The sequence below is a fragment of the Ceratosolen solmsi genome, unplaced genomic scaffold (assembly GCF_000503995.2).
Source record: "Ceratosolen solmsi marchali unplaced genomic scaffold, CerSol_1.0 scaffold25, whole genome shotgun sequence".
Taxonomy (NCBI): domain Eukaryota; kingdom Metazoa; phylum Arthropoda; class Insecta; order Hymenoptera; family Agaonidae; genus Ceratosolen; species Ceratosolen solmsi.
This window is the reverse complement of record NW_011948444.1, coordinates 1,449,391-1,461,890: the sequence shown is the minus strand read 5'-3', so window position 1 is coordinate 1,461,890 and position 12,500 is coordinate 1,449,391. Positions and strand designations below refer to the sequence as shown.

The window sequence follows — 12,500 nt, the reverse complement described above, 5'->3', positions numbered from 1 at the left end:
CTAACTAAGAATGATTCATATCGATTTAGTATTTCATTAGTATTTATATGTATAAAAACGTGTTATATATTATTCTTGGCTCGATTAATTGCTTGGAAACTTCGTAAAAAATGTGTATACGCGCCTAATTATTTTCTTTTTTCACTAACACGTTATGTTTCATTTTTATATGTTGATCTTCTCGAAGTATTATTTGTTGAAAATTAAAAAAAAAACAAAAAAAAAACAAAAAAAAATCGAAATATAGAGTTGGCAAATTTAATGATTTTTAGGCAATGACATTACTTAATTTTATCATATCTGATAAATGTTTAAATACTTATAATTGTGGTAAAATAGAAACTATTCTACGACTTAATATCGTAAATATATTCATATTGTTATGGAATTTTTGCTAAAATTTTTAACAAAGCAAGTGTTTGGAATTATAATATTCTATTTATTCACTACTCATTTTTAATTTATTCTAATTGTCTCATTTGCTCTAATAATTACGATGAACGTTATACAGCGACACAGAGTATATTCGTAAAAAAAATTAGTTTTCTTACTGTGTATTAAAATTTTATTAATGTTCATTACTGTACAGCTGAAATATTATTGTATTATACATTTTAAAGTAAATATTGTACGTTACCTATACTAGAAATATATAATTTTTTTAGTATTTAAATAAATGTTTATAAGATTATTTTTAATTTTCAATAAATAATTCTAAATTAATCAATTAATAATATATAGATATAAGATTAAGTATATTCATTGGCTGATTAATATAAACTCTCTTGATTTTTTACAACTCTATATTCGAGGATTAAAATTTTAAGCTTCTCTGTATAAATTTGAATGAAAAATACTCAGTATGGACCTAATAAAAAAATATGAAAATGATTGATCAAGTGTAGCCTAAGCTGATAATTCTTGTTCCCTTCTAATCTCATACAGCATGCAGATAATACTCGAAGACGTGTAGGCTTATACATAAATTGCGCGCTAAAGTCTTGAACGTGTGACTACCACCTCATCTGCCCTTCGCATTCTCGATCGTTACGATTATTAATCATCCTCGTCCGTCTCTCTTAGTTGCAATTAAGAGTCGCTTGGCTCTTTCTCCAGAGACAGAAATAAGAAAAAGAAGAGGACGTGTGCGGTCATATGGTCTAAGATAACGGTGCGTCTATATATGCGAGAAAAGAAATCTAATGTCTATGCTTTATAGGCATCCGTTCGCCAAGGAAAATTGGCTTAATAGCGGCGCAAAGAATGGAGATAAAATGATCGAGATATTTTGAGGTAGCAGCTTAATCTATTTAAGTGCAAGTTGTCTCGTATAATAATAGTTAATTGATCCAGCTAATGTACTTACTTTTCCGTATTGAGTTCAAATGCAGAAATTGATTCTTCGAACAACTTGCTTCTTATTCCCGAATAAAATTGATCGATTTATGCTGATTACAGCTACTAATAGGTTTATAATGTTTAATAATTTTATTCAATTTATTATATTATATATTACAACACAAGAACGAAAACATGTGAAAACAATCGATTCAAGTACTTCTAATATTGAATATTAAAATTCACAAAGAATATTCATGTTGTATTTATCAATGTCCTTTTGAAATGTGATTATAAACTTTTAATTAATAATAAGTAAAATAAATTATATTGGGTCCCCACATCATGAATCATGAAACATGCATGTCGAATAACTTTTTTTTTTTTTTTATAGTAACGAGAATATAAACGTATTGATAAACCACGGACAGTATGCTAAACGAATTAAGTATTAATGTCATAATGAAGTACCTCTGGTCAATAACAACAAAAATAATGCCGTTAATATAAACGATTTAAATGATAGTTATAACTTAAATTCATCTTTTATAAAGCAAATAAAAAAGAAGAAATGTTCACGTAATGCACAGACAAACATAAAGAAACAAAGACAATTGATTAACAGGCCCTTTTCAGTACATAAGACAGTGTCCGTAGTTTTCGATATATTATAAATATACTCTAATGGTTAGTATAAATAAACATTTACTCCAATATTGATATATTTGGTATAGAAAATATTGGATAATTTTGAGAAAATTACTTATTTAGTTGTACTTTCAATTAACTACTGAAACACCAATTTGGAAAAAAATGTAATTGATAATCTATTTAATATTTTATTAAAAATAAAATAAATATGAATCGAATATATTTTCCCTTATTTTCTTTATTGTTTTCTTGTTTTCTTTATTAAATTTTGTATAAAATATTATATGTATAATGCGCGTGTGTGTGTGCTTGTGCGTGTGTGTGTGCGTGTGCACGTGTGAGATCAATCGCTTTAGATTTACATAATGGATATAATTAATAAATTCGAGAGTATAGTATGACTAATTCTTTTACATTTGAGTTAGATACCATTTTTTTTTATTTATTACGCCATAATATTTCATCATTGTCCAATGCTTATATTATAATGATTCGCACGTATTAAAAATATTACAATAAAATTCAATTTTTAATACGCTAGAAAACTTTGATAATAATATATAGATTTTATTTAAGGTTTCTATTAAATTTTATCTAAAGTATGTCTTCATGCTGTAAAAAATAATTAATTTAGGTTCGTTTAATTATATTTAATATAGCAATTATTGTTCCCAAAGTATTTGACATGAGCGTCAAACTAATACATATAAATAATAGAAATATTTTAATTGACCGTAAAAATAGTAATAAAACTCAGTTGCAAAATTATAATACGGTAAATTAGGATTTTTTATTTTTTCGTATTTGATAAAATTGTGCGCATGCATCGTGGCTTGATTTTTATCAATAAGCAATTTTTTAAAGTATTAAATAAAAAGAAAATATTTTTTGATCTGCCTATAAAATAAAGTAAAAGTAAGTTTAAATAAAAGTTTTAATGGTAATAGTAAGAGGGTAATGCGCTATTATTTACGTTTCGCAAGAACGGGTATTTAGGTGAAAATTGTATATTTATTAATATTAAATGCTACTGCTAACGTCTGTCGTATTGAATACGACATAATAAAAAAAAAATTGACAGACGTAATATTGTGTAGTATAAGTGAAAGACGTCAAATTTAGAATTTGTCGTATTGCGTGTCCGTTCTCATATATTTGCTTATACTAATGAATATTTACTAAATTTTTAAGTGACATTGACTTTACTTTCCATTCTGCTATTTTGATGAATTTTATTAATTTAGCCACAAAGTAAAACTGACATATTTATTCGTTTACGTTATAACCTATTGAGGAACCTTTAAGGAAGAACAAAAACTACATTTGATTTATCTTATATATGTAATGTGATGTAAATAAGCCAAACATAATTCTAAAGTCATCCAAACATTTAATAAGTACTTGATTGCAAACTTTTACATAATTATATGGTTGTTTCAAACCATATTTTTTGTACTATAGATTATAAGTACATTAAATAAAATTAAATAAGTTTGCATATATGATATTCATAACAGCAAAGACTTATTTGTTACGTTCACGGCAAGATTACAGAATTAGTTGATAGAATGAAATGGTAATTAAAATAAACATGGATTTTTGATGAGAGATAAATTGTTAAATTAACTCTATTATCTGGAGGGAATTATGCGTTTTGGAAATAGTCCAATTTTAATTTAAAAAACTTGTCCACGACTTACAAATTCATAATAGCGTAATAACTTATTTAAAATTGCAATATTAAATAAATATTTTAGAAATTCCACATTTATCATAAAAATATAACTTAATCCAAAACAACTAAAAATCCCAATGAACACTAAACGATAATAAGCTATACGTATACATTTATTTAAAGACGAAATGCATACCTTTGACTATACGTGACTATACGAGTCAAATGGGAGATGAACACAATTAATCGAATGAAGAGAGAAAAAACAGAAAAAAATTGTTGCAAAGGTAGAATATATTCATTTGGCCTAGTGTTCGAAGAAACATTGTCTGTTGGTTGGGCGTGAATTGGTCTTCCGCGGATGAAAGCTGCGTTCGCGCAATATCCGCAGATCGTTGGCCGTGGTAAATTCCCAAAGGGAGAGGACCCGCTCACACTTTATAAATAAGCGTTGCTTAGCGATGGGCGCGAGAAATCCAAAGAGTCATCTCCCGTCGTCGCAATGGCGGTTGCTCTCTGTTTCTTTTTCGCTCTTTCAGCTACGTCCTCGGCGTTCGTCTCGAGTTTCGCTGGCTCGGCGATGAGCAGACGATGGATCGAGAGGAAAGGAGGGTTAGAGACAGAATGAGAGAGAGAGAGAGAGAGAGAGAGAGAGCAAGCAAGAGAGGGCGTGAGCGAGAAGGAGGGGTGAGGGAGGGAAGATGAGGGTGGGAGAGAGATGGAGAGAGTAAGGTCCCGAAGAACGGACGAAGAGTTGAGATGCTGAGCCCTGTCGAGGCAATTTAGCGTTTGGCCTCCTCAGGGGCTTCGTGTGGAAGGACCTTTTTATAAGCGACGCATACAACTTTAGAATAATAAAGAAAGCAAGATAAATGTGATGATTCGAATTATATATATATATATATATATATATATATATATATATATAATTCGAATCATCACATTTATCTTGCTTTCTTTATTATTATGTCTTTACGAATGCGTATTTTTCGAGTTTAGTTCAAGAAAAGAAACTTTCTAGCTTTCTTGCCAGGCCCTTTAAATTAGTGTATCTATCATATATGAAGCTATAAGCGCTTAATTTGTATTTATAACATCATGAATATTTAATATAATTAATAATAAGAAGTCTTTACTGGATCTTCTTACTCTTATTTCTTACTTACTCCAAATACAATAGGTGTTGCAAACGATATTTTATATCTTTATAATTATCGGACATTTACTAAGAGTTTATTAAGAGTGTAATATAGCATAATTGATAATGCTAAATACATTTTAAAAGTCTATAAATTGTTTCCGGGAACGCATCGGTAATAAGACAAAATCTATTTGTAATTAATCTATCTGTTAAGATAAATGTTATGATGCCATGAAATTTTGTATGGAATGATCGATCGTGCTAATGTGAATAATCAATTAGTATTTGTTAAAAAAAAAGAAATAAGAATTTACGATTATTATTCAATTGTAAAATATGAATAAGAAATCATAAAAATGATGTAAAATGATGCGCGTACACAGGCGTTATTGTGTATTGAATGTGTATTACGTTGAACATTAAAACAATTTATATATTAAATATATTCATATTGATTGTGACAAAGTTCCCCCGTCCTCGTACACTCTCTCTCTCCCTCTCTCTCTCTCTCTCTCTCTTTACATACGGACACGCATGCTCGCAGTCGCATATACGTATGTGTGCTAGTATAAAGTGATATAGCTGATAAATATTACTAAATAATAATAATTTCTAATATTTACAATAATTAACTAGCTATGCTTATAATAATGTAAAATATAGAAGATGAAAAATGAAAGACTGACGTACTTCACGAGTTTTGAAATTTATTGATTAATTTAGAAAGGAAACGACGCTCCCTGATAAATTAAAATGAATGCGCTGCTTGGATGAGGCCTTTATCGCGCGTAGCAACATGGACTCCACGAGATATTTCGCAAGAATGGCGCTCTTGCTCTCGCGCCATTCCGTCTTTGCCTGGCGGCCACAGTGCCGTACACACTCTTGGCCAACCTCTAACCAGCAAAATCAAGTGGCCAATGCCCCAAAGCTTGCTCAGACAAGGACGCCATAGTTTTTGCTTTCCCTGACTAGCGTTCGTTCGTTTCATACGTTTTTTTATCCCGCCACTTGCTCTTTTTCATTTACTTATTAGATTAGATATTAATTAAACCAACTACCAACTCATTAATTCGGTTCTCTATATAGACACGTGGCAAGAAAATCTCGATTTCATGAATGCAAATTAACGCCCGTTCCCTTTCGTCACACAATATTCGGTTCATTCTTTTTTCTAAGGGACGCATTCATTAGGTAAATGTGCTCTTCGTATAATGTGCTTGGAAACAATCGTAAATGTTATTAATCGTAGTTGATATTATGGTCATTCAATAATTAATTGCAAATCTAAAAATTCAACTATTTGATATTTAAGATTTTGTTTAGACATGATAGTTTACATATTAAACAAAATTCCATATGATAGAATACTATGAAAATCTTATAAATCTAACGATATTACGATAAATTATTATATCCTGTACTGTGGTAAAACAGTAATTTTTAAATAATAACATCTTTTGATAAGTAATTAACAAAAGGTTTGCCTCCCTATTATACGAACGTATAAGTAGAAAACATGTAAACGAAAAGTATGCCTCAACGAGAAATCACAAAAGTGGCTATAAAGTAAATAAATGAAGTCGTCGTCCGATGATTACATATGTTTCACTGTTCCAACAATAAAATCCTCCTCGTATGTACACCGCCAACGTAAACAATGAAAAGCTTACGGTACCTTATATACCTTCTCTCTCTCTCTCTCTCTCTCTCTCTCTCTCTCTATTTCTCTCTCTCACGCTAATTCTTATTCTTATTCTCTTCCTCCCTCCCTCTTTCACCTTTTCCTTTTTTTATTCCTTCTTAACACTAGCGCTTTTTATCTTTGTCTCTGTCTCTGTTAGTCTGTCTGTCTGTCTGTCTGTCTGTCTGTCTGTCTGTCTGTCTGTCTGTCTGTCTGTCTCTCTCTCTCTCTCTCTCTCTCTCTCTCTCTCTATATATATATATATATATATATATATATATATATATATTCAGCTTCTTTTATCTGTGCACATACAGAGCTAGTAAATGATCGCGGAATGTATTCACAGGACATAAAAGCAGAGGCTCGTAAATAACACTGACTCGATATCTTGCCTCCCCAGAATTTAATTGCCTTATTTACGAACGAACGAGGACCTACGCATCTCCTTCCCCTTCGCGGATTTATCGGTCGCGAACATCTATAATACAGGCGCACCAGCGACGCCTAAATCATTTTTAACGACAGGTCTTCCGCGTCAGTCGAAAAAAGATCGGCAGGAGGATGCATTACACTTTATAGCGCCTCGGCTTTTCTTCCCGGGACCGATCCCCTGCGGTCGGAGGTATTCTCGTTATGCCGCGCAACGGGTGGTACCGCGGGGCCCTGAAAAGCCGAAAGAGTAGCAGAGAGAGAGAGAGAGAGAGAGAGAGAGAGAGAGGAATGCTCAATGCCTGATGTATAGAAAAATCTCTCTCTCTCACCTTCTCTATCTACCTATTTATATACATACACATGTTCGCGCACCCTCATACAAAGATATATATATATATATATATATATATATATATATAGAGAGAGAGAGAGAGAGAGAGAGAGAGAGAGAGAGAAAGAGAGAGGAGAGTAGAAGGTAGAGGAGTAAAAAAATATATATTGTATAGATGTAGACAGATATCTACAAATAAATACTTATAGAGGAAGAAAAAGAAATATGTAGGTAAAAATCAAAATGAACTAAGGTCAATACTTGACTATTTTGTTTGCAACACCTTTCTAATAGATTTAACCTTCATTTTAATGAAAAATTCTATACGATCCGTTAAGACATAGATTATATTGTTTGTAATTCAATGTAAGCATAGTAGATAAATTCACAACCACAATCAAAGTTTTATTCCAATAACTCAGATTTTGTATATTTTGTTAAAGACAACAAATTTTTACATCTTATTCATGAAATACAAATAAAAATAAAAATAATAATTAAAATAAAAATAAAGAAAAATCATTTTATATTAAAAAGATGTTTATAAATAATAACAACTTAAACATTTCATATTTATTGTAAATTGAATTCTATCGTAATTTTTATTCAGAATTAATAAGTGGAAATAATAAATTTCTCATTATGAACGCCATTATTCGTTCTAAAATGATAAAAATGCCAAATAAAATTTTTCCTCTCAAAATATTAATAATATAATACACACTCGAATCAATAAATATTTAATTATATTACTTATGCATTTGTTTATTTATTTACATAATTTCAAGATATTATAATATTTCACCAATAATACTGGGCTTTAGCCAGAATATTTTACCATATTTACGATGCCTTTAACATTTTCCATTTAATACTACAACAATTCCAAGCTCTTTTATTTCCTTAATAGATGTAAATAAGCGAATTTCTATTATTATTCTCTTAGTTTCTTGCAATGAATTTTTCAGTTGCAAAATAGTATGAATTTGGTTATACCACTCAACGTCACTGTAATTTTGCAAATTAATATCCTTAGATATTTATCGTGAATCAAGTTATCCGAATATAATAAATAATTTCAATTATTTTTTAAATCAATAATTGCGCCTGCGTAGCAAACCTGGCACTTTTTTTACGGCCATGTATCGCCGAGGGTAAAAGAGGAGCTAATTAAGGAAGGGCGTAATGGAGAATGAAGCGAGTCGATGCTGAGCCTCCAGTCAAGTACGACTTAAGAGATTATAAAATGAAAGTTAATGTTAACGTATATGCGTATAATATACTGACCGGTGAGAGTGCTTCTTGTTTATGAAGGGTTGCTGTTGCCGAGTTGTCAGATTCGGTGCACGTTGACATTCTGTCTCAAATCTCGGTCCACAAGATTTCTTGTCTCTCCTCTTCGTTTTTTGGCAAGTTATAAAAGGATGGAAACACTCATGTAAAAAATAGAAGCTATAAAAAAGAACTAGGCGCACTCGTTATTCCGGCTGGTGATTCCAGTCCTCGCTATCACAGGATGCTGCTCGAGGCTCGTGTATGGCACATTTGCGGAAGTGTCAAATGAGGTTTGGATCTGCAATTCAGCGAAATATTCCTTAATTCTTTATTCACATTATTTTTACATAGTGTTTTCAAAAATTTTTTTTTTTTTTTTTTTTTTTTTTTTTTTTTAATAATGTATACATTTTTCTCTTAGTATACAGAGAATTGTATATCAACATCTATGTCTACAAATAATAATAAAAATAATATATATATATATATATATATATATATATATATATATATATATTATTATTATTATTTGTCGACATCGATGTTGATATACAATTCGCTGTATACTAAGAGTAAAATTTTAACTCGACTAAGATAGTATCCATTATATAATTCATAAATCATTCATAAATATTAATAAAATTCCTAATATTTTAGAATTAATATATATAAATAAGTTGGAATCCCATTCATAGAAGTAGTGGGTAATTATCATTATACCGCTAATATTAGCGAAACATCTTTTACAAAGGAATATTACTGGTTTCGAATTAAAAAATTTTCATAAAATATAAGATAAAAATGTGTACGAACATCACTATTGAGCTTAAACTGACAAACATTGGACGAAAGTGAGCCTTGTGCAAAATAATTCCAAACAATTGGCAAGTTAAGAGACTAGCAAAAGCTATTGAAAATGCTCATAAACACAAAGTAACCTTGAATGCCTCAACAATCAGCCGTCACGAGTTGGCTTTCCTGACTTAGGTCCCGATTGCAAGATGGAACGAGATGGACGACGGGAATCGTAAAGGTTGACAGCACAGTCAAAAGTTTCGATAGTTTGTTAAGACCAGGCAATTTTCATGGTCAGGGTCATCGGGATGCCTGCATTCTACCGTGAGTAGTCAAGGAAGCGAGTCTCGACGATCAGCTGGTCTGCGGACCAGTGTTACAGGTTAGTCTGGGCGCCACGGGCCGGCGCTTTGAGAGATCGTCATCGTTTGCGTCCAACGACCGCACGCGAGCTTGAAACTGGAATTCAGTAAATAGAAAGAAGCGTGCATGCAGTTGCAGCATCGATTGACAAGTGCAATAACAAATGTACAATGATGAAATGATTAGCGTTTGGATGCGTGGGAGCGAGGTATATTTGCCTGACCCTCTCACCTTTCAATCGCACTCAACTTCCTCCCATTCTCTTCATACAGCTCTGGTAATTTGTTGTGCTAATGTTGTTCCGCCTTTTGCATAACTGCCAAGCCCGTCGTCTCGGGCTTCGTATCGATTGCGTCGCAACGATCATGAGAATGTATTGAGATCATTTTTACAGCTCCGATTTTCGCTGAGTTCAAGTACGATACGCACGCAAACTATTATCCAGTTTTGCTATTCGAGTTCATCTATCTTTTGCTTAAGTATTAGCGTAAAGATGAAAAGCATGTTGATCTTGAAGGAAGGTTTTAGTGTTTTTAGAAGGCACTCTTTGCCTCTTGCTGATTGTTACAAGAACATAATTGGTCTTTAAGAAAATACTTCTACAAGTACTTAACATTGCTGTAAAAGCTTTTAACCAAAAAAGTAAGCCAATAATAATAGATATTGTTATAAGTATTACAAGTCGCATGGTTGTTATAAATTTTATAATTCTCCAAGTAAACAAGATTTACGATTTGCTAAAGATCGAACGATTTAAATTGAAATAGGACAAGACGTATTTTTCTTTAAATTAACTGCATTAATGCGTCGGTATTATTTTCCATAAAACTGCACACATTATATATAGTATGTAAATTAATAATAATAATGTAAATAATAAATAACTTTGTCAATTAATCATTCAATTAATCAATTGATTTTATTTAGTGTACACTTTATGAAATGATTGGCTATATAGAGTTTTGTTAAGAGCTTGTTATAGAATAAAGTTGCTTAAGCAAATCTCATTAAAAATTATAAAATTTTGTTGAAGAGAAGCATAGCAATTAATTTTAATGGAATTGAGCGAAATAAGATTTATTTAAAAAATACCACATACGTGCAACTAACTATACGTGTATAATTATTTTACAAGTATTAAAACTGAGGCAAAAAGTAAATGAATTTCGTTTTATAAATGTATGTATAATATATGCGAATAATAATAATGATGATTCTTTTATTGGGATATGCGTGCGAAGGATAAATTGTACAAGGCAGGCGTTGGGCGCGAGTATTCTTTGCGCAATAACGATTACACATTGAAAAGGCATAAAAGCTTAAATTATCCATCAAATTACGTTTGTATGAAACACGTGGATGTAAAAAATAAATAAATAAATAAAAAAATAAATAAATAAAAAAAATAAATAAATAAAAAAAGAATAAAAAAATCGCCAGAACTAGAATTCGATTTGGAATATGAAAAGCAAGAGTTTCTAGGAAGTAAAATGATGATGAGGATTCAGCTATATGACTCTATTCAAACACGGAAGAAGACGAATAAGAAGAGTGAAGGGAAGAAGCGAAGAAGCGGTTAGAAGAAACGAGCCTGAAACGAAGAAGAAAAAGCGGAAGATCTCGTTTGGTCTCGCTTCTTTTCTCCCTCCCTTCGCCGTCTCTTGTTGTTGTTGTTCTCCTTTGAACTATGGGCACGCGCGCGAGAGTTGAGGAGGCCACTGCCGCGTGGTGCAAAGCCGGTGTGAGGAGAGGTGAGGTGGAAGCAGGTTCGGCCGGTCTAACCTGATTCTCCAAAGGGCAAACCTGGCCAGCAGCTGGATGTTGCTACTGCCACAGACTCGCCGATCAGATTGGGAGGCCGCGAAACGGAGCAAGTGGGCTTCTTCTCCGTTTTGTTCTTTGAAGTAACTCGCACACCCTCACCGTGAGCGGTTGCGAGGACGTCGGAAAGAAAGAGCGATGTAGAAAGGCCGACGATCGCGGTGAATTTCTCGTCAGAACGAGCGAGAAAGCTACTTTCTACTTCTATCGGATCTGTCTTTGGTATAAGCAATAATCATCATATAATTCGCTTTTGCTCTCTTTATATATTACTAACCAAACGAATTGTATAGATATATGCAGAGTTAACCGCTTGTAACCACTTTCCTCACGATGTTCTATTTCTCAATGAAATAAAATTAAAATAAATATTCACTCTCACTGTTAATAGGAATTTATCGCTTATTATAGTAGGAGTGTTCAGTGATAAATAGTGTGAAATCTAATGTGAAACCAAACGTCATAAATGTGAATTCGGTGTAAGATACGAGTGGTAAAATGATGGAGAGGATGATAGTTGAATTACGTCATACATTAATATCGTATAACATACCATGCAACAACTAATCAAGAAAGCCAGTGAAAAGTTTTCTGCAGCTTGTAGACCTGAAAGTAAGACTTGCGGCTAGCTTTTAGTGGGTAAAAAAGAATGCCGGACCCAAAGTGATAAAAGCAATCAGGATAAAATGAGTATTAAAGGTGCAAGGTTTTTTCATTTTTCGACGATGCAATGTTGAAGAACCACGGCACCTGCTCAACCCCTAGGTTCGACGATGCTAGCCTCGCGAGATCGGTCCGCCCCTCCGACCCTCGGAGCTTCTATGGCTACGGGAATACAAGCATTGAAAAGGCGATGGAGAAATCAAGGTCACCGTGAGCGTCCCGCGAACGTTAAAACTTTAATTCAGACTCGAGCTCTGGTTAATCCATCAACCATCCGAAGAGAAAATAGAAGCGTGTATACTCACTTTGCTAATGATCATATCCCGCT

The 12,500-nt window shown here is 32.3% G+C and overlaps 2 protein-coding genes across 2 annotated transcripts in view; one reads left to right on the top strand and one right to left on the bottom strand.

Annotated features, from left to right (window-relative positions):
* Positions 1 to 12,500, bottom strand: part of grh (grainy head) — a 94,903-nt gene extending 82,403 nt beyond the window's left edge. The window contains exons 1-2 of the mRNA XM_011504350.1: positions 12,478 to 12,500; positions 8,543 to 8,828 (exon numbers count right to left, since the gene is read on the bottom strand). Coding sequence (XP_011502652.1) covers positions 8,543 to 8,611 — 69 coding nt within the window. The 5' untranslated portion in view covers positions 8,612 to 8,828; positions 12,478 to 12,500. The remainder of the gene's footprint in view (positions 1 to 8,542; positions 8,829 to 12,477) is intronic.
* Positions 12,064 to 12,500, top strand: part of LOC105366075 (uncharacterized) — a 33,416-nt gene continuing 32,979 nt past the window's right edge. The window contains exon 1 of the mRNA XM_011504389.1: positions 12,064 to 12,121. Coding sequence (XP_011502691.1) covers positions 12,064 to 12,121 — 58 coding nt within the window. The remainder of the gene's footprint in view (positions 12,122 to 12,500) is intronic.